The sequence below is a fragment of the Vicugna pacos genome, chromosome 20 (assembly GCF_048564905.1).
Source record: "Vicugna pacos chromosome 20, VicPac4, whole genome shotgun sequence".
Lineage (NCBI taxonomy): Eukaryota > Metazoa > Chordata > Mammalia > Artiodactyla > Camelidae > Vicugna > Vicugna pacos.
The window spans coordinates 20,295,946-20,318,744 of NC_133006.1; the positions used below are offsets into that span (position 1 = coordinate 20,295,946).

General features: G+C 37.4%; 1 protein-coding gene across 2 annotated transcripts in view; it reads right to left on the bottom strand.

The window, feature by feature from the left end:
- The window catches only part of MAPK14 (mitogen-activated protein kinase 14), a 61,771-nt gene that overhangs the window by 11,783 nt on the left and 27,189 nt on the right, over window positions 1-22,799 (bottom strand). The window contains exons 4-9 of one of the 2 annotated variants that reach the window (XM_006202071.3): window positions 14,845-14,956; window positions 14,065-14,094; window positions 13,685-13,732; window positions 12,317-12,431; window positions 11,665-11,736; window positions 1,853-1,932 (exon numbers count right to left, since the gene is read on the bottom strand). In XM_006202071.3, coding sequence (XP_006202133.2) covers window positions 1,853-1,932; window positions 11,665-11,736; window positions 12,317-12,431; window positions 13,685-13,732; window positions 14,065-14,094; window positions 14,845-14,956 — 457 coding nt within the window. The remainder of the gene's footprint in view (window positions 1-1,852; window positions 1,933-11,664; window positions 11,737-12,316; window positions 12,432-13,684; window positions 13,733-14,064; window positions 14,095-14,844; window positions 14,957-22,799) is intronic. The other variant, XM_072945131.1, reaches the window with a different exon arrangement.

The window sequence follows — 22,799 nt, forward strand, 5'->3', positions numbered from 1 at the left end:
TACTTTTATGCACTTGCCATAACTATGTAGGGGGGGAATAAAACTCTTTTCCCCATACTCAATACAATGTTATGTGAGTAAGTTCTGTATGCTGGTACTCAATTTCATTATGCCCAACTCGATACTAGAGCTGTTGAAATAGGTGACGTGCCTTATTTCACATAAGATATAGACATTTTATTATAAGGTCAGGCAGTTAGTGTTGTTTCTTTCTTAAAAATAAATGATGGATTAATGATAGGTAAATACTATCCTTTTACCCATACTTCTCCTTTTAGAAATTCTTGTGACTAACAGCACATATCTACAGGGCAGATGGTTGAGGGTGGGTGAGAAGACTGAGAAAGAGCTGCTAGTAGCCATCCCAGTCAGGGAATGGAGTTTCTATCTTGGTCTCATAAGCACCATCCATTAGATTCATTACTAAACCGAGCTCCTTCCCAGCCCCACTCTCTTGCCCCCATGTCCTCTCTATCAACCAATCTTTCTAAGCAAATGGATTTAAAACAAAAAAGCACTGTATTCTCTAGGCATCATCCCACATCTTCCTTGATTCACTCCAACTCAGCCTCTGCACTTCATAAAGCAAAAGAAAACACTCCTTCAGGCTGACATTGTGGTCAATAACTCTGACAATGACTTTCCAAACAGTGTGCAATCACATCAGATTAACGTTTACCCCATATTATCAGAACATCTGGGATCTATGCTCAGGTCTGCCAAGTTGACTCAGTGCATGACTCGGGCAAGTCACAGCCTTTCCGTGCCTTTGCTTCCTCATCTTAAATAAGCAAAGAAACAAAACAAAATAGAGCCAGCACATTTTCTTACATCTGCCAGAGTGGAAATTCGTAAGTATACTGGGTTTTGTGGTCCTTTTAAGGAAAGTATGTAACAAGATGACAATAATCTTTATTTTGTCAAAGAGATTATGAACTGTTCAAACTCACCTGCTCAAGCCTGCTTCTGGCTACTGGGCAAAGGTACCCCTTCAGTCAGAAACGCTGGGAGGAGAATCCAGGAATGCACAACTGGAGCTTGGCTCCAGAGCTCCTTTTCCCTTTTATCCAACTGCCTGGCATCAGACAGAAGGGAAAAGGGAGAAAGACTGGGCTATTATGATCTCAGGTCTCTGGCTCAAGAAAATGACCAACAACAGGAAATAAGAACCAAAGTAAACCAGAGTCACATTCCCATGGCTTTTCAGGGATTTACAGCCCCACTCCCGTGGATCTGAGATATCAGGAGAGTGGGGCTGTTACCTGCAATAGTCTGGAGACTGGTAGGAGGGGCCCCTGCTAGGACTAGACACCTTACACAGGATGTGTGAGTTGTCTATTCTAAAACAATAAAAGGCAAGTAACTTCTGGAAAGGGCACTAGAGTGCAAACAACGCACATTTCATTCTTTTAGTGATAAAGCTATATTAATACATGGTGAAGCTCATGCTCTGAGAACAAACACTAACCAAAAAGTGAAAAGAGCCTTTGAGCTTATGTGAAACTTTGAGAAAGATGAAGTCAGGGCTGGAGGATAGAGACAGGAAATTTTCCATTAATCTCTTGGAATGAATTAGAATCTCAAATCTCATTTATTAGAATACTATTACCCAGTACAAGCTCCATGATCTAGTATTACACACCCAGATAGAGAAGAAACAAAACACACTCATGCATGTGAGCGGGCAGGTAAACACACACACACACACACACTCTTACACTTCATCCTGGAGGTCAGCACACAAAGGGCGCACATGCTTACAAACATACCCAGGCCAAAGTACAGACTGACGGAAGGCAAGTGGCAGAGGCTCCCAACAGGGCAGATAATTACAATCAAAGCATTAACTCACAGACTCTGAGGAGATTTTCTTCAAAAGCTCAGCCCCTGGGGTTCCAACGAGTCTTAAAATGAGCTTCAACTGATCAATATCTAATGGTGGACTATAAAGGAAAATGTTGGGACAAAATAAAAATGAAAAACAACAACAAACAAAACAAACAAACAAAAGTACCCCAATAACAAAAATTAAAAACCCCAAACCAAGCCAAAATGGTGAATTCATCTAGGTCAAGGCTTCTGCAGGACGGTCACTTCAAGTAGAACATGCTCCTCCTGTACAAAGATTCAAAATGCTACCACACACATGTCTGGCTTATATTCATTTTGTGCATCTATCAACACCCCCTATCAGTAAAGTATAGCAACTGTAGCTGGGTACTTAGCTGCCAAAGACAGCGTGTGAAAACACAAAAGCTTCACACAATCCATATGCTCAGCTCACACCTACCTCCTCACCATCCACCAAAGCATCAGTAGCCAGTCAAGCAAAGAACACTGGTCAGCAGAGGGCCACAGAGAAGGAAAAAAGCAGAGAGCACAGGAGCCAAGGATGTACAAGCCTACCCGTGAATGTTCTCCTAATGCCTGACCTTAGGAGCCTGTAATATGACAGGGGTCTGCGAAGATCCCGGGGCCCAACCACTTGAGCATGTCCTCCAGAAAACCTCTCCATCTAAACTGGCTATGGTAGGCAGAGAACTGTGAGCGATAGTCAGCCAGCAGAGGGCCCCACTACCCACTACATCTGCACATTCTTTAGGAGCTCCATAGTAACACAGTTTGCATGCGGCTTCAACCTTATAAATGCACTGACAAACCTCACATATCCCCAAAGCTCTAAATAACAGGCCACAATGCCCAAACCTTTATTGTGGTAGTCAACGCTTCTATGTATATTAAATATGTGCATGTATTAACCAGAAGACACAAACTTTCAATTTGTTCTTACTGCTTTTAGACTTGCCTAAAAAGCTAAGAGAAAAAAATCTTATCAAATACCTTTCAATATTCTCTGTGAAAATTTGCATAGTTTGTCCTTGTCTGTATTGATATTCAGAGGGAAAAGGAGGAGAGGATGACTATCTTCTGATTCCTGAAGGATCAGATCCTTCTCAATGTCAGGTCTCAGCTTAAACTTCACCTCCTCAGAAGGGCTTCCCCACAACACTCTACAGAAGCACTGCCCTCCAGCTTGGCTTCCCTGCTGTTCTCTATCGCCACACGATGCTGGAAAACATCACCATGCTCATCACAATCTATAATTACTTGGTTTGCTTTACTGTCTGTCACCTCCACGAGGAGACAGGCCACTCTGCCTGGTCACCATTTATCCTCAGTGTTTAGCCTAACATCTGGTACATGGTGGGCACTCAAAATATTTGAGAAGGTACAGCAGGATAGAGAATGGAAGAACATATTTCTGTTTATGATTATACATACGAAGGCAGGACAGTGTAACTTAAAAATAATGGCCTCTGGAAGCCATAGTTGACTTAGTTACAGGAATTAAGTTATGCAATAGTATCTTGCCCCAGATGAAATTGGCTTAAATGGAAGAAAATTCTAGACAGGAGTCAGCAAACCCCAACCTGCCGCCCATTTTGAAGATAAAGTTGTACTGGAACACAGCCACGCCCACTTGTCTACGTGCTGTCTGTGGCCGCTTCCATCCTACACCACAGAACTGAGTGGTTACTTACCACAGAAATCTTATGGTTCCCAAAGCCTAAGATTTACTATCTGGCCCTTTAAGAAAAGGTTTGCAGAACCCCATCCTAGACCCAAACAACTTAGGCTCTACAGAAAACAAGGATAAACTAAAGCAAGTCCACTCACAGAACTTACTTCTGAATCAATAGTAGAGAATTTTGTCATCTGCAAATGGCAAAAATCAATGTGTCCTGGAGGTTAAAATGTCAATTTTAGTTCAAGATGTTGTCAAAAAAAAGTTTAAAACTAGACCACTTAAATTCTCAAATATGTAGTTTGACAATATATATATATCAAATCTAATCTCTAGAAATAATGCTGCTGAGATTGGTACTCTTGAAGAGACTTCTGACTGCTGAAAATGAGACTCAAGTTTTATACTCCCTCTGAGGAAGACAGAAGACTCTGGGCTGTGAGTTTCTCAACTGCCTTTCTCAACTTTACCCCAACATACCTGAAAAGTATGCTACCCACCCGGGTCACAGTGGGCACTACAGCAATGATTTGGGGTACCCCATGTCTTTCTCCCACCTTAGCCAGTATGAAACAATCTCAGGCCTGAAGAATAAAGCACCAGTTCCTCAGCCTCGCATTCATGGTCTTCCCTGATTTGGCATCAAGTCTCTTTTCTGACTCTCTCTCAGACTATTATTCCTTAATGCACTCAGTCCTTCAACTCACACCAGATAATGCAGACAATTTTAAGCTTCCAACTTCTTACTTATTCAAGTAACAAACAGGAATACCCTCCATCCTCCCCTCCTACCAAATCTTTTCTCTTCTTCTTTATTCCTCAATGTTCTGTTCAAACAAGAACTCTCTCATGAAGTCTTCCTGGATATCTTGAGTTTGAATTTTCTCTGCTTCTTCTCAATAATCTATTTACACCTCTATTATAGTATTTTTATCACTCCATCTTGTTTTATGATCAGAGAGTAGACACTTGTTTAAGTAACTCCTAAAACACTTTCCACTGAGTATGATCATTCTGGTTTGGAGGACAGGTACCACCTTATCTCCAGTACCTTCCACTGAGTAGCTCAATAAATGTTGATTAATTTGAAAAGACTTCCTGTAATATGCTTTTCAACTCAGCTCCACCCCTCCACCTTGCCCCTCAAAAATCTAGAATGACTATATTGGAAAGTCTACATACAAAAAGAGAAGTCAAGAAAAGCTGTTTCATTTCATATGCAAACACTCCATTTGAAGTATTTACGCCATAAAGAGTGTACAAAATAGTGCAATAAGTGTGTAAGGGCTATAGATAAAGAGAGTTGGTACAGCATGACAGCCAATACTTAGGAGATTAGTAAACACACAATGCAAAATAAAAATCTACTCAGTAGTTAAAAGCACTTGCATGAAGGAAGTCAAAGCATGCAAACCTCAGAAGAAATCACCATAGGTTCTCCAAGAGCTGGCAAATCCATTGAAATACAGGTCAGTCTTCCAATAATGCCAGCTACTGTAAGGCCACTACAATTTGTCCAGGCAGTTAAGGCCAGAAGGAGCTTCAAGTAGCTATATAAGCAGAGCAAAGCAAAATTTACCACATTATGACAATTAGTTATTTCCACAGCAAGCCATCGTTCTTTACAGGTTTAACCCTGTTTTTTCCTAGATAGCATATATTTTTACTGTTAGCTAAAAATGTGTTTTAATGATCACAATGTCAAAATTAAAATCATAAGTCTCCTGATTCTTCCTAAAACAACAACTTAGGCCTAAGATTACTCTACAGACTCGGTCTTTTGTAACAAAAGTAAAAGGTAGCCAGAAGGAGTTAGATGAGGAAAAACACTTAAAGGTAATGGGTATTCAGAGGGAAAGTGAAAGAGGGATATTCTATTCACTTCTACGTGCTCTAGGCAACTCCTAGAAAACCCCTGCAGGCTGGGGGCTGAACATGGACAAGAGAACCATATGCAGAACCTGCCTGTGACCAGTGCTGCCTGTGCGCAGCAGTTCTCAATTTAAAAAACCCACATGGGGTCAACTGGAACGCTGACCTGTGGAGGGTTAGCAGACCCTCCTGGTGACAGACAGGATGGACTAGAATGGGACTCAGCCTACTTCCTTCTCTTTTTGCTCATTAAAACAGTCATTTTCGCTGCCACATACAAAAAGATTTCTTAAGGTACTTTAGGTTTGTGGACAATCCTGAGATTTCTAGCCTTTTCTGGGGAAATGTATTCTCAAGTTAGAGAAGAAAAGGCAAATGACCTAATAAAATATTTTTCTTCTCCAACATTTATTAGGACACTTGCTTTTAATGTGTGGAGTATGACTGATTTTTAAAAATAAGAAGAAATGGATAAAGTAGAATTAAGGAGCAAATTTAATACACAAGGAAAGTTCCTATGGAGTAGGACAACAAGCTGATGGCAAGAGCCTCATGATCTTCTAGTTAATATCTCAGGAGTACTATTGCTATTAAAATGAAAGGAAAAAAATTTACACAAGAAGGAAATTCATTTGATTACCTAGAAAAGGAAAATAACAGTGAGCCAAGGCTGAGAACTCTGGAGGAGAAAACAGTATTTGATGTGTAACAGGGCTACAAAGCTCATTTTCTCTCTTCCTTGGCCTGCAGACTGTTAATTGTTAGTAATAACATTGTCCAACTGGCTCATTCTTTTCAAAACCAACAGTTTTTGAAATAAGTTAGCACTATACCTGAAGAGACATTCTGTATCCTCACTCTCTTCGAATGTAAAGCTCTCTTCTGGTGTGTCCACTTGATACACACACCCTGTCAACCAGACTTATAAGGAAGGGGTCTACTTTAAAAAAAAAAAGTACTATTTTTGAGCTATGTGGAAGGTTTTTGCAAAGTTGCAAACAAGAATAATTTCTAACTTTAATAAATATAATTGGCTTTAAGACAAAAGAGTGTATCTCCAGGGGAACTCCAGGGATTGTTAACAACTGGTTAACAAAAGATTCCCTCAGGAAGACTAATCACAAAAAAATAAGACAAAGGTAGAATAAGAAGGTTGCAGAGATTAAAACTGCATGGTCTAATACCATACCAGTAATCACATGTGATTAAATTTAAATGAAATCTAAAGAATATGTAATAAAATTTAAAATTCAGATAAACACATGACAAAGCTGCCCACTTTCACCACTGCTAATCAACAATGAGCTGGAAGTTCTAACCAAAGCAATTAGATAAGAAAAAAAAAAAATAAAGAAAAGCATCTAAATTGGGAAGACTTTCTCTATTTGCAGATGACATGATCCTACATACAGAAAATACCAAAGAATCCACAAGAAAGCTACTAGAGCTAATAAACAAATTGAGCAAAGTTGCAGGGTATAAAGTCAACAAAAAAAAATCAGTTGTGTTTCTACACACTAACAATGAACAAACCAAAAAGGAAATTAAGAAAGCAATTCCATTTAAAATAGCATCTTAAAGATGTTAGGAAAATACCTAGGATATTATTTAACCAAGGAGGTGAAAAATTTGTCCATTTAAAATTATAAAATACTGCTAAGAGAAATTAAAGGAGACCTAAATAAATGGAAAGACGTCTCATATTCATGGATAGGAAGTCTTAATATTGTTAAGATGTCAATATTATCCAAAGTAATCTAAAACTTCAATGCAATCTTGATTAAAAATTTCAACAGCCTTCTTTGCAGAAATGGAAAAGCCCATCCTCAGATTCATATGGAATTACAAGGGAGTCCAAAGAGAAAAAAAAATCTTGAAAATGAGAACAAAGTTGAAGAACTTACACTTCTTGATTTCAAAACTTAAAATAAAGCTACAATAATCAAAGCAGTGTGGTACTGCTATAGGGATAGCTATATAGACCAATGGGATAGAACTGATCTTTGACAGGAGCGCCAAATCCATTCAGTGGGGAAAGGACAGTCTCTGCAATAAATGATGCTGGGACAACTTAACTTCCACATGCAAAAGCATTAAGTTGGACCCTTAATTTCATATCACATACAAAAATTAACTCAAAATGGATCAAAGACTTAAGTATAAATGATACATCCATAAAACTCTTAGTAGAAAATACAGTAAATTTTCATGACCTTAAATTTGGTAATACATTCTTAGAAATGACACCAAAAACATGAACAAGAGGAAAAAAAACAGATAAACTAGAACTTCATCAAAATTAAAACTTTTGTGTATCAAAGGACATTAACAAAAAAGGAAACAGAGAGCCCACTGATTGGGAGAAGATATTTTGCAAATCATATATCTGATAAAGGCTTAATAACCAGAATATATAAAGAACACCTAAAACTCAGCAACAAAAAGACAACCAATTAAAAGATGGGTAAAGTATGGACAGAGGAAGGAAGGAGGAAGAAGAGAAAAGAAGAGAGAAGAGAAGAGGAGAGAAGAGAAAGGAACAAGTATTACCGAAGCTGTGAAGAAATTGCTCAAGTATCACTGGTGGGCGTGTAAAATTTGAGAAACTGCTAAACAAAACAGTGACTGCTTCTCAAAAAGTTAAAGATAATAATATGATCCAACAATTCCACTTCTAAATATATACCCAATAGAAGTTAAAAAAGATACTTGTAGGCCAGTGTTCACTGTAGCGCTATTCACAATAGTCAAATGGTGGGACAACACTTCCAGTATCTACGAACAGGAGAATCTATAAACAAAATGTGGTTTTCCCATACCGTGGAATAGTATTCAGCCACAAAAAGGAATGAAGTTCTGACACATGTTACAACATGGATGAACCTTGAAAACATGCTAAGTGAAATAATCCAGACACAGTAGCACAAATATTGTGTTATCCTACTTAACAAGAATAAGCAAATTCATAGAGACAGAAAGTAGAAGAGAGATAACCAGAGGCTGTGGGAGGGAAGAATGAGGAGTTTTTGTTTAATGGGTACAGTTTCTGTTTAGGGTGATGAAAATGTTTGGGATATACTCTGATAGTGGTTGCAAAATTTTATGAATGTAATAGTGCCACTGGACTGTATACTTTAAAAAGGTTAAAATGGTAAATTTCATGTTATGTTTATTTAACCACAATGAAAAAACAAAGTTAAAATGGCAAACTTTATGTTAATACACTTTACCACAAAAATATTTTTAATTCAGTTTCTAAGTTCCACAGGCCACATTTTAAGTGCTCAATAGCCATATGTGGCTGGTAGCTACCAATCACCATATTGGACAGTACATACATAAACCATTTGCCAGACCACAGAAAGTTCTTATCTGAAGCTAAAACCACCAGTTTCAAATGCAAGATGAATAATAAATCAGGAGAAAAGGGAGAAAACTGTTCACTCAAATAGAGCCTGCAGCTGCATTTTTAACCATAAATAAGCAGTAGCTGCACGCCTTTCTGGACAAAGGAAGACTGTGTGGGGCCAGCACATACTCCAGAGGTTTTAAGAAAAGGAGTTTCAGAAATAGGAATTGGCAATACAGATATTGGAAAGAAATGTGACCTGGGTCACAGATAGCAGGCTTGTATCTATCTTTTCTGGGTTCTTACCTTCCTCATCTATAAAAACAGGGAGCTCGATTAGATGTTTTCTAATGTTTTTTTTAGGTCCCCCAGTGGATAGTTCTAGATTCTTAATTTTTCTGATCTCACTGCTACCTTAAAAAAAAAAAAAAAGAGGAAAAATTGCTAACGACCTTTCCAGAATCAGCCTGAAAGGTTAAAACTAAAAGTCAACCAGGTTAGATTCTAGTTGTACTCAACATCAGGTGCACACTAGACTCAGCGGAGGATTTGAATATATCAAAGCCTGTGCTCTGACACACAACCAACTGAGGCTGAGTCTCTGGGGTGGTACCCAGGCATTTGGAGTTTTTAAAGGTTCCCCAGAGTATTCTGATGCACAATGAGGGCTAAGAATCAATATGCTAGAATATAAGCATTTGTACACTTCAGGCAAGAAAAAGTATAGAAAACACTTTCCTCTCCCCTTGTCAGGCAATCAAAGCTACATCCACACAGATGGCAACTGACAAGAAGAGGGTTATGTATAATACAAATACAAATCCTTGGAATTTGAGTTTTCCGATCCAGGAGAACATCTGTCTGAAAAAGAGCCAAGTAGAAAAGAAATGGTGTATTACTAAAATAAGAAGTTTGACATGAATTCTCATATATTAAAAAAAGAATCCCTCAGTAAAAAGTTTAAATGCTATTTTCTATCTAAAGCTCATAGAAGGAAAAGAAGTACACATAAAAGCGAAGAACTCTTAGAGGCTGAGAGTTGGCATTTTAAAAGGGCCAAATCATCTGTAGGCAGTTATCTTTGAGACAGGACCAGAGAGCACACACAATTGCTTTGAAACCTTTCTACCAGTAGTCTGCCAAGGGGATTCATCCTTTACTACCTGTTACAAAGTTTAAATAAAACAAAAACCAGCCTTTATTGATTCATAAGTAGACAATAAAGTGGGAAGATGAAGGAAGAAACAGCTTCCCAAAGATCACTGACGAGGATGATGGTTAACATTTGCTGGCAGGCTCTGTTCTAAGATATCATCTCACTGAATTCTCATAACCACCTTGTGAGGTATGTACTGTTATAGTATTTTATAGTTAAGGAAATCAGAGACAGAAGTTAGACAACTTGCTCAAAGTCACACAGGTGGGAGTAAAAGAGCTAAGTCGGATCTAAACCCAGGAAGTCTGATTCCAGAGCATGTGCTCTGAAGCAGTATGCTCTGCTGTCTGTCTCTCTCTCTGTGTCTATGTGGGTATGAATGTCTATGACTGACTGAAGGTAGATGGAGGTACAGAAGAGGCAGGGGCAGGGGAGCAGAGGATAGCATCAGAGCAGTGTGCCCAGGAGGACAGACTAAAGAATGGGACTCTGAGGTATGCACCTGAAAAGAAAAAGGAAAATTACAGATTTCCTCTAATTCTCTTAGCTTGGACTGTTATGCATACGCCAAATTTCCAAGAAACAGGTATAAGGTAAAGGAAGCAAAGGACAAAGGAGAAACACTAGGCATTAAAATTAGAATCTGGGGATGAGGAGGAATAAGGAGAGCTAAGTATAAGGAGACTGTACTCCACATCAATCTGGGAATATTCAGAGTGAAATACATGGCTTTCCCTGAGGGAGGAGGTTTTCAGTTCATTACGAAAGTACATTTTCTCTAGTGGAAGATAGTTAGAATATGTGGATAGACAACATGAAAATCAGTCACCACTCAACTGTAAGTAAGTAAACTGACATTCAGATTTATAAACTCGGTGAGTTTGCTTAGGTGAAGGGCTAAAACAGCTTTCAGGTCTCTGACCATGATAGAACACAGGCACTCGTGGCATCTCTAACAGCTTAACCAAGCCCACTGAGGGCTAGTCAAATGACTTAAAAAACTCTTCACATCTAATTATAGACATACATTTCAAAACTATTTCTTGCCCAAACATCTTCCCCAAGTGGAACTGACAGGAGTTACAACAAACCACATTTTGATGGTATTAGTACTAAAATGTGAAATAGGCATGCAGCAGACAGGAAAGGGCCATGAAAAAACTAAGAACTCGACAATAAATCTGAAAGTAAATTAAGGTCTGGCTACCAGCTGGGATAAAAATAAAGTCGTGCTGAGGGGGAAAAAAAAGGCACGTGACGGGGTGACCTTATCACTTCTTGCTTTTATTACTTGTTGTTAAACAACAAACATAACAAGTCAGCAGGTATATCATTACAAGGTCTAAATACAGCCTTTTTAATATGTAAACTGAACATAAAAGCAAGATATCCTTGATTTATAAATGGGCTTCTTGTGCTCACTGAGATCAGTCATGGAGATCTAGAACTTCTCAGGAAGACATTCAGGTCACAGAACGGCTGTGGGAAGTTAATATAAGGGATTTGCTGCAAAAAAGATGACATATGAAAGATTTAAAGGGTTTTCCAGATTGCGAGGAATTTTTCCGACTCACAAAAGTAAACTGAAGCCTCTCTCTTGGCAAGGCAAGATACTCAGCAAGAGGGCAGATCTCACATTGCATATCTGGACTCTAAAAGCAAGTAACTGAAAGCCTTCCTAGAGAAAGGTAAAAGTAATATACCTCCATGGACACTAAAATACAGACAAGAAACGGGAATCCAAAACTTTTTAAAGGATACGGTCTGTACCAGGAAACAATGTTCTTCCAGTCAACAGCTCAGCCATGATACATCCAACTGACCAAATATCAACTGGCAAAATTAAAGAGAAATAAAAGTGCACACAGTGTCACTATAATCAGACTTGGCTACAAATCAAACTATAACTAGGGGCGAAATACTCAATTAATATTTAAGGCATCTGAAGTTCAACAAACATATGCATTTTTATAGAAATACATAAGCTTATTAACACCTTCACCCCATTAAAGGGCTTCATAGGTGGGCTAAGTCAGAATAGTTATGGTGAGAGAAAGAAGCTGTTCACAAAGGGGCAAAGGTTTCTTATCAGTACAAATGGTGGATTCTCCCAAGCAATATTGAGAGGTTAGGCTCACGAACCCAATATCTTCAGGTAAAAGTACTTGGAGAATATGTTGAAAATATGAATAAGTATAAAGCCAATTGCTAAATCACAAAATCTGAAACCTGTACACAGAAACCCCATTTCTCCATCTGAGCAACTGACATATTTCCCATTTGTGGACTTTAAAAGGATCACTGAGGGAAGAAAAAAATGTTTCTTCCCATTCCTACCATGTCTACTTCTGAGAATCCCAAATACACCCAACATAGTATTAGTAAGGCCCTAAACAACAAATGCAAGTAGTACCTGTCTGGTTGTAATGCATCCAGTTCAGCATGATCTCAGGAGCCCTGTACCACCTAGTGGCCACATAGCCTGTCATTTCATCATCTGTATGCCGAGCCAGTCCAAAATCCAAGATCTAAGGGAGAGAAGAGAAATCAGTCTCTGGAATAGTCAACCTCCTAAGACTTACAAAGCAGGAGACAAAAAACTCTAGTGTCTTACAAAACGAGAGAACAACATAGCACTTTCATAAACATATTTCCTCGTCCATGCTTAGAATGCACACTGAACACAGCGAGAACTTTAAAAAATAAAATTACAGAAAGGAAAACAAAAGTGCCACTGCTAGACAGTAACCCAAGAGCAATGAAAATACGTGTTCCACACAAAGGCCTGCACATGAATGCTCAGAGCAGCTTTATCTAGCCCCAAACTGGAATTGAAGCACATGTCTATCAACAGATAGATGGATAAATAAACTGTGGTATAGTCATAAAGTAGATCTACTCAGCAATAAAACGGAGTGAACTATTGATACATATAATACAAATGGAACTCAATATTATATTAAGCAAAGTCAGATATACATACAAAAATACTGTATGAGTCTATTTATATGAAATGCCAGAAAAGATAAATCTACTCTAAAGTGTCAGAAAGCAGATCAGTGGTTGTCTAAAGCCAGGGTTAGGGCTAGAAGGATAAGGACTGGCTAGGAAGGGGCACAAGGGAACTTTACAGAGTAAGGGAAATGTTTTTTATCATAATTGTATTGGTGGTTACATAGATATATAAATTTGTCAAATGTACACTTAAAATGATGCATTTTATTATATGTAAATTATGTTTCCAAACACAGCCACACAAATTCTATAGGATGCAGCAAAAGTAGTCCTAAGAGGGAAGTTCATAGGACTTCCTTAAATTATGTTTCCAAAAAGTTGAGTAAAAAAATGAAATGAAACAAAGAGAAAGTTGCAGAGCTGCTTGCTCTTTTATAGACAATTATCTCTTATTTGAATTATTTTGAATGAGTGGGTTTCTGCCCTTTTTTTCTCCTAGAAATTAATTTAAACTAGTGATTATCTCTTGAAGAGGATTGCTTGATATTTATACTGTAATTTTCCTTTATTATGACTAACATATTAAATTTTTAACTTAACTTTTAGAATGAAAACAAGACCCCTGATGCTACCTTCAATGTCAAACTAAAGCTTGCTAAATCTATGGTTTAAATTTCAAAGTCTGATGATATTCCTAAGGACAACATGAATTTTTAGATAAAAAAGTCATGGCTTTATAAACCCATTCCCTATATAAATTTGCCTGGTTAGTCAAACACATAATTACATGGTGAAACAAACAATTACCACTGTCATTTCATCCTACCTTCAGCTCACAGTCTTCATTCACAGCTAGATTACTAGGTTTTAGGTCCTAGGAAGCAAGTACAGAGAGAACAGGATCAGCTTTATGGTGCCTGGTAAATCCTCCCCCTAAAGGTAATGATGAAGATCCAAACATCAAAGTAAGACTTCATCCAGCTATAAACAGACAATCTCCAACCTACAGTCACTGTCTAGTCCTAATTAACCTTAAATAGGTAAAAACTATACATCATCTTTCTTTAACTGGTTTAAACCTAGAGCAAAGCTGCAATCAATCAATATTTCAATGGCTAAAATTAGCTTAGATTAGGATCTTGGCTAAATGCCAGTCTCCCCACCTTCACCCTCCCCAAAATAATTCAATAGAAACACAAAACATACCCTGTGAATTATGTCAGCTGAATGTATATACTGTGAAAGAGAAAAAAGTCAGTTAAACAAAGTTATCTCCAACCTCCTATTGTCATATTATATGACATATCTGAAGTACATTTTCATGCATCACTAAGAAATGCTAGTATTAACAGTGGGGTTAGAAATCATAACAAGTGATCATCAGTAGTCTGTACATTTATCATAACTATGATTTCCATATCATCAACTCTATTCATAGAGCTGGAGTGTTAGTGAAATAGAGCTTTCAACCTATTTTCTGGTTGATGCTCTGGAGCACCAATAAGGACTCAAAGCTGCAAAATATCAAAGGTGGTTTAATTATAAAACACTATTTATTTGCCCCTGCCACAAATAAATTAGCCTCCTTGAGGATGTTTTTAAAGTTTCAACATGACAATAACTAGATATGAGACTATATCAAGAAATTATTATTGTGTAGACGTAACAATGAAGAGTCCTTAACTCTCAGATATGCATACACAGGTATCAATGGGTAGAATGATAATGATGTCTAGACTTGCCTTAAAATAATCTAGGGTTTGGAGGAATACAAAAGAAACATGATTAGCCATGTATTGGTAAATGTGGTTGCTGAGTAAACACAGGGGTTCATTATACTATGATTATACTTGTGGTTTTGTGAGTACTTGAAATTTTCCATACGAAAAGTTTTGTTTTGTTTTTCCTTAAGCCCTAAATCTGAAGGGAAAGATGGGGAGAGAGAGGGAATTTATTCCTCGAAATTATTACTAATACTGTCTGTACCTTGAGACCTCGGAGAATTTGGTAGATGAGGAACTGAACGTGGTCATCCGTAAGCTTCTGACATTTCACAATGTTGTTCAGATCTGCCCCCATGAGATGGGTCACCAGATACCTAGAAATTAATGGAGAGTTACAAAATAATCCAGAACCCCTGAGAAAGCTCTGATCTTCGTAAGACTTTTAAAAGTTTTTAAGAAAAGGCCACTCAGTAAGTACCAAAGTGACAGCTAAAAGCTTAATAACTACTCATGGGGGGGGCCCTCATACAATCACTATTACAACTTTAGCATTTGCCATCTATTTTTCTAAAAATGTTTATACTTGTTCCTACTTGATGTCTTTTCTTAGATTCTCTAGAGAAAAGAAAAAAAAGCAAAGATGGAGATTAGACTGATATATGTGTTCGTATCAGTTTTCTAAAAAATGTTGTTATTGCATGAGAAGTATATAGTATAACTAAATGCATGGCCATATTTTTAAATCCACTAATATAATTTCACCTCATTTTATACCCTCCAAGTTGTAGGTTCTACAATAGGAGTATCTTTAAATTTTCAAATTATAACTCTCTTTTCAGAAATGACTGGTAAAAGGATACTGTTCACTGACAATATTCCTGCATTTGCTTTAAAGGAAGGAGGAACATATTTTATCTGTAAGCATGATGAGGCATTCTAGAACTTCTCCTCACAGGTGTGGTGCTGGTTACTTATCCTGTCCTTACATCGTAAGATTAGGGAATGATTGCATTCAAGTCCAACAGGTTCACCATGGATATTCTAGATGCAATGCCTTACCCACTCATTACTGTATTACATGGCTATGGGAACATAGAAACCACAATCAGTACTAAAGAGGGAGCAGTTTTAAAAATTAGGTTAGGTTTTATCTGCTGTAAGAATCATTACTCACTCCTGAGCCTGAATAACACATATCAGCTCAGCTATAAAAAATGCTGATTTCACTTCATTTCTATTTTTTTATAAATTTGGAGGGAAAGAAACCAAGCCAGTAAATTTAAATAGACTAGTATATATGTGTATGACCTCTCTTTATACATACACATCACTATATTTATTACTTTCTTTCCTCAAAGAAGAATTAAAATTTGTTTCTGTTTCCTAATTTTCCTTTTTGGCTGCTATGGTCAGTTCTCAATTTCACGAATGTCAATAGGACTTAGCCTAGATGTAACCATAAATGAGATTTTAGCACTTCCTATTTTTAAAACTTGCATGTTTATACTGCCTTGAGGAAAGGGTAAGCTCTAAATGTCATTTAGAGGGTATACTGTACTTGTTGAAATGTTTTCATAAGAGTTGTTCTGATTTAAGAGATTTTTCCAAGCTCAACATAGCATAACCAGAGGCATTAGTGCTTATTCAGTGCCATGCACTGTCTCCTATGCCCGTGTCTCACAATATACTCTTCCCAACAAGTCTATAACATAAGTCCCATTAGTATTCCCATTTCATTGATGGGGAAACACAGAAAAAGGATATGTAACCTGCTCAAGGTTAAAACAGTGATAATGTCAGGGGTTGAATCCAAAACTGTTTGATCTCAGAGACCATGATCTTAAATCACAGCCTATACTGCCTCCAAATTCTTCCAGCTGACACAGAATTTAAATCAAGAGAACTGATTTTTTTTAATTTTATAAATGTTGCCATATTCCATCCTAATCACAGTCACTGTATTTTTTTTAACCCCAAACTGATACATAATCTGACAAATATGAGAATGTTGTGAATAACTGGTTGATACTGTGAAATGAGGACTTCCCCCAGAAAATCTGGGATAATGGTCGCCATATCCATTATACCAATTATGACAATTTGCAAGGATCGGGCTTGATGAAGATGAAGAAAGAATCCAACTTCTGTCTTTTAAGACTGCTTTGGAAATAATTACATTTTACAACACTGAATAGTAAAAGGATTATTCTCTCAAATTTCAAAAATATTTTTAAGGAGAAAAGGTAAACAAAGGAAAAATTGTTCTGGATGATTCTACCTAGAACCTATCTTGATTTGTCTTTGAAAGAAAACCTAAAAATCTTAACCCTCTAATGTCTGTGCTAGTTCACAAAGCTGTTAATAGTATTACCAAGGCAAACATATGAATTTCAAGACTAAGTATTGCGTTTAAATGGTTACCAGAAACTTAGGAAATCCTACACTGCCAGAAGACTACTGACTGCATGGCCCGAGAGTAAGCATGCTTTTAGTTAGAATTCTCCACAATGTGCAATCCCCTTCAAATCCCCTCCCCACCAGACACCACAACCATTTTATCACTAAAATTTCCAGACACGGAGAGAGACTGGTAAGACATTATGTAAGTACATAAGATCAATCAGTCTATACAGTAGTAACTATCGAGCATTGCTGCTAGGCCCCAGTTAAGTCAACTGCACCACATTATTCATGGCAGAACTAACCTAATCACTGTATGTTGTTTCCATGCAGCCCAAAGACCAATCCACGATAACTAATTGTCACTCAACACATAAAGAAAGATTTTCTAAATAAATCTCGCAACAGCAGACAAAAGCAAGTATTGTGCAAAGTTACTGAATGCTTATGGAAGATATGTAACTTTTAAAAGTACTGAACAAAGGAGTTAGAGGAAAATGTACATGGGCACATTTTAAATAAGCCAGTCCCAAAAGGAGCATTAATAGATACCCATGTAATTTCTACAGTATTAGTCTCTGGAAAGCAAATTTAATTACATTTTAGTAAAGACATGCCTATAATTGTATTCTTAACACTTCAAATAATTAAATCGAGAACAGCTAGAAAGCTACCCAGTTCCTCCTTCTTTAAAAAGGAGTTAAGTAAGTAGGACTTTATTAGGCTAAAGGCTGAAAAGATGATTCCATAGCCTGAGGATATAAATTCTGGTTTTCACTCTTCTTGTGAAGATGGTCTCCTTTAAATTTAATCAAACTGTAAAGGGCATAAATCATCATTACTCAAAGTGACTTCTATAAGTAAAACGGCAGTTATATAAATGTACAGCAAAAAGGCAGTAAGTGGTTTTCAGTACTCTACACGGTGCCCAATGTAGAGCCTCATTTATTAAGCATTTCTTGGATAACACCCAATTGTCAAGACTCCTACCTACTATACTGATTTTTTTTTCAAGCATAATACAATCAGAAAGTACCTATAGAGAGAAAAAAAATCTCTTCTATATCTACAGTTTGGCATCTCTACTACTGTCAGTCCTATTTGATAAAGTAATTATCAAAAAAAGGCAAAAAATTTCCATATTTAAACAAAGTATTTTAAAAAATCACAGGGATTGACAATTTATAACCACACGTTTCTGGAATACATCCAGTGATCCTTGGGACTCACTATAGCCTATTCTGAAAACAGCAGACAGAGTGATTCTTTAAAAATGAAAAACAGATCATGTCACTCCTTGTCTTTGACAATGAAGACTTCTCATTTGTCTTAAAGAAAAAAAACCCTTTAGTGGCAGATAAAGCCCTACATAATCCAGTATCCTGTGTCCAATTATTTCTCCCATTTCATCATCCATTTTTTTCTTCCCTGCTTTCACTTAGCTCCATACTGGCCTCCTTACTCCAGCCACACATCTGCTTGCTGCAGTTCCAATACAGCATGCAGTCTTCTGCCTCAGGACCTTTGCACTGGCTGTTCCTTCTGGCTGGAATGCTCTTCCCCCAGATATCCACAAGTCTAACTCTTCTACTCCTTCAAATTTTTGCTTAAAATTCACCTTCTCAATGAGGCCTATCCTTAACCACTCTGTTTAAAATTGCATCTCTCCCCCTGCCTCCACACTCCCAACTCCCCTTCACTGCTCTACTTTTTCTTCTTGTCCATAGCATTATTGCCTGCTAACATACTATCTAATTTCCTTTTTTATATGCTTATTGTTTATTGCTATCTATCTGTACAATGTTCAGGAAAACAGGGTTCTTTTTCTCTCTGTAGTATCTAAAGTACCCAGAACATTGTCTGGCAGATAGTGGGCATTCAATTACCACTGAATTGAATGACCCAGAACAACTCATATAGTATTACCAGTAAGACCAGGCAGGGATATACCTTATTGAAATTAGAGTTATAAAAGGGAACATCAAGGTGCCAGAGAACATAAGGCAAGGGTTCCAACCCAGACTTAGGAAGGAGTTAATCAAGGAAAGATTTCTTGAGGAACTCAAACTGGAAAGAGTCCCTGAAGCTTCTTTGTCTTTTTACATCAATTAACCTGAGAAAAGGGAGGCATCTGATTGATCACATCAGACAAAAACTGAATGGTATTTTCTTAAAGGATGTGTAATTTGTTTAGATTCTGAATATGAGTCAGTGACAGCATCTACAAGCTTTAACAAGTCCCTATCCTCATTTCATCAGACCTCTCTAATAAGGAAATAAATCGAAAATTATAACTGTTAATAGTTAACTCATACATCTTTCAGCTAGACTGCTTCTCTTCCTGTATTATGTATTTTGAACACTCAATCTATTTCCAAAGAATTAGTGTTTCTGTAAGTCCAAACAAATGAGCTGGGAATTTCTTTCAGTGATGGAGGAAAGCATTATTTCCAAGCAGATAATGTCTCTTAGCTAAATTAAGAAAACAACTTTCCTCCACCCTCGCCCCCCAAATCATAACTTACTAACAAATTTTATCCAAGCACAAAAGAAAAATCAAGGGTTATCTACTCCTTTAATATTTTTCATTCCACACAAATCTCTTTCTCTGTATACTTTACATATTTCCTTCATTTCTTTGATTGTCTGAAATACATTTCAATCTCTACACCTCACCTTTATTTATCTGTTTTTCCCTTAGAAGCTTTCCTCCACTAAGCTCTCACATTCTGAGATCACTTAATACCCTGTGTATTGCTTTGACATTGCAAATTTGACTCAGTCCTTTAAGTTGTTTTAGGTAAGCATTTATGTTTCATCTCATTAATAAGACCATATGCAACTGAGGGCCTTTAGTTTTGATATCTTATGTAGAACCTATCAGTATTTACCCAATAAAAAGGGTTAGTAAACTTTCAAGTAATAGTCATAGCTCTGGATCAAGAAAAATGTGATTAGAAATAAAGCCAAAAAAGAACCAAGATGTGGGCAATTTTCTATGTGGTATTATGTGATTCAGTTCATCTCTCTTGACTTCTGAAAATTTCTAACTACTAAGGACCCAACAAGGGAGAAAACAAACTCCCTGCTCTAATAGAGCTTGCAAGCTAGAAGGAGAAGGTAGACTGACTCAGTAACTGCACACTGTTCCTAATGATCAAAACTCACCACCTCTTTTTTGTTCCTTTTTCAAAAGTATAGTCTTACAATGAAGTATGCAGGATGCCTATTAATCGAGAACTGTAAAGTTCAGTAAAAACTTAAATTGTATGATAAATGAAAAGTGCTAACAGAAGCACAAAGGCACAAATACACATAACGTTAAAAGCCAACTATAAATATGAAAAGCAATTAGGGATTTTGTTCATTAGCACAGAAAATTCCTGCTCAAAATTACGGTCTGCTCCAAACCTGGCAGCCTATGGACTGACACTAGTCTTCAGCTCATTTGATTTGGCCAGAACTAGTGGGTTTTTGTTTGTTTGCTTATTTTGTTTCAATGTGAATTTGAATACTTTAAGGAAGTGCAGGTATTCTACTGTATCACACTGAGCCTAGTTTATGTCATTTGTCTGGCCCTAAAGGTATTTAAATTCGCAAACCCTGCAATTGTAGCTGAAGATCTTTGATCTCTTGAGTAAATTCTAAGATGACTTTGGAAAACACTGAAATAACCATGGTCCTGGACAAGCACTACTTTTCTCTTAGTGATACATACCATAAAAAATAAACAATGAAACATTTTCCAAAAGGTAAACTTAGATTTATCATTCTATATTCATAGATTCTCTGGGATTGAAAACCACCTCAAACTTCGTCATTTTACAGGGAAGTTAACTGGGGCCCAGAGAGGCAAAGTGACCTGTCCAAGGTCACATGGCCAACTGGTAATTTGGTTACAAAAGTGCTCTGAATTATTTCCCCTAAAAAGATTTTTATTTCATCAGGGGGAAAGACCAGTGTTTCTGATTATTCTGAGCCTGTTCTAACACTCTGCTCAGCAAGCATTCAATGAGTAGTTACTGAGATTTGTTCCCAAGAAGTGAAGTAAGCTCTGGCTTATAAACAATCAGAACCCAAATTACACAGTGTTGTATGTCAGTTATAGCCCATTAAGCTGGAAATAAATAAGTAAATATTCACAAGCCAGCTACAGTTAAGCAGAAAGAATAGATTCCTGCTCAGCAGTCATGGTATCTGTTGAATGAATGCAGAAATAAATGCAACTTCAGTTCAGTGAGTATGCTTGTAGTCGGGTCCCTTCAAATGGATAGAAGGGGCAAAAGCGCTACAATGGATAAAACTTAACCTCTCAAAAGACACTGGCCTTAAATAAGGTCTTTTTATAAAAGATAAACAGGTTCATAATCCACGTCCATATGACTGCTTAAGGCAAAATACAGCATTTGCTCAGGTCAGCAAATCATCAATTCCTTTCTTAAATAAATCCACCCTCGTTACACCTAAAATTTTGGGATATAGCTCAAACTTGATTCAAGTGTTTTCCAAAATAATTTACAAACCAATAACATCAGCATTTTCCCTACATTTAGGCAGAATATCAAAACCCATCATTCTTAGGGCAGTGAAAATATACTGTAAATATTATCATGATATTATGTCATTATCCATTTGTCTAAACCCATAGAACGTACAACATTATGGGTGAACGCTAAGGTAAACTATGGACTTTGGGTAATTACAATGTGTCAATGTACATCATTCTTGGTAAAAAAATATACCATTCTGGTGAGTGATGTTGATAACTGGGGAAGCTATGCACATATAGGGGGCAGGGGGTAAGCAGGAAACCCCTGTACCTCCCTCTCAATTTTGTTCTAAGCTCAAAGCTGCTCCAAACAAATAAAATCCTTAAAAAAGTAAAAATTAATGAATTAATTTTAAAGAAAAGAAGCATTATTCTGCAATATTCCAAGTACAGCCTACAGTAGGGCTCAACAACTTGCCTGCCTGGGTAGCATCCAGTAATCTCTGAAAGCCTCCACGTTATAGTGCCAAGTGGGGCTCAGGAAGCACAGCTGTTCTTAGTTATTGCCTTTTTTTTTTTTCTCTTTGCTTGTTTCTTAAACTTTCCTTAACAGGATCAAGGCTAATGTGGGTGGGAGTTCTTGCACTTAGACCAGATTCTCCTCTCTCATCTTCTACTCTCAGTCATATCATGTTCCAACTAAGTTCAAATGGTGGGGAAAATTTTGCTGCCTTTCCTCTTTCTCTTTCCATTTCATAGCCTGCATTTCTTTTTCTGTTCCTCTTTCATTAGACAGAAGGTACAAGTTCAAACAACCCTCCTGCTTGTTCTCTGGGAAAGGAGTAAATGGTGCTTGCACTTGGCCAAGGATAAGAGTAGGAGAAAATGAACCCAGGATAAGGGTGGGGAGAAACTGATTAAGTTCAGCACTGGGGACAACGGGGAGTAGAGGTTTAGGAAGAGCAGCCATAATCTGCAATTTTGTTCTGATTTTCACAACAGTCATCCTTTCCAGTTAGGAATGCCAAAATTTCAACAGGACACAATGTATAACTCTAAATTTAAGGTGTTCTGTCTCTCTTATGGTATGATGTATCTGTGAGTTGAAGATGGGAGGAAGGTATGCTAATTCAGACATTGGGAAAGCTACAATAGAGCACTCATACATGCACAACACGTGCACAACATCCAGAACATTTGCTGGAATTTACCTTGTACTCACACATGTGCAACCTGGGCTTTTGAGGACATTAATTCCCCATGGGGCAACCCTTGCCAATGGAGTCAGGAGCCAGCGGATAAATGTTAGAACAGGCTCAGATAAATGA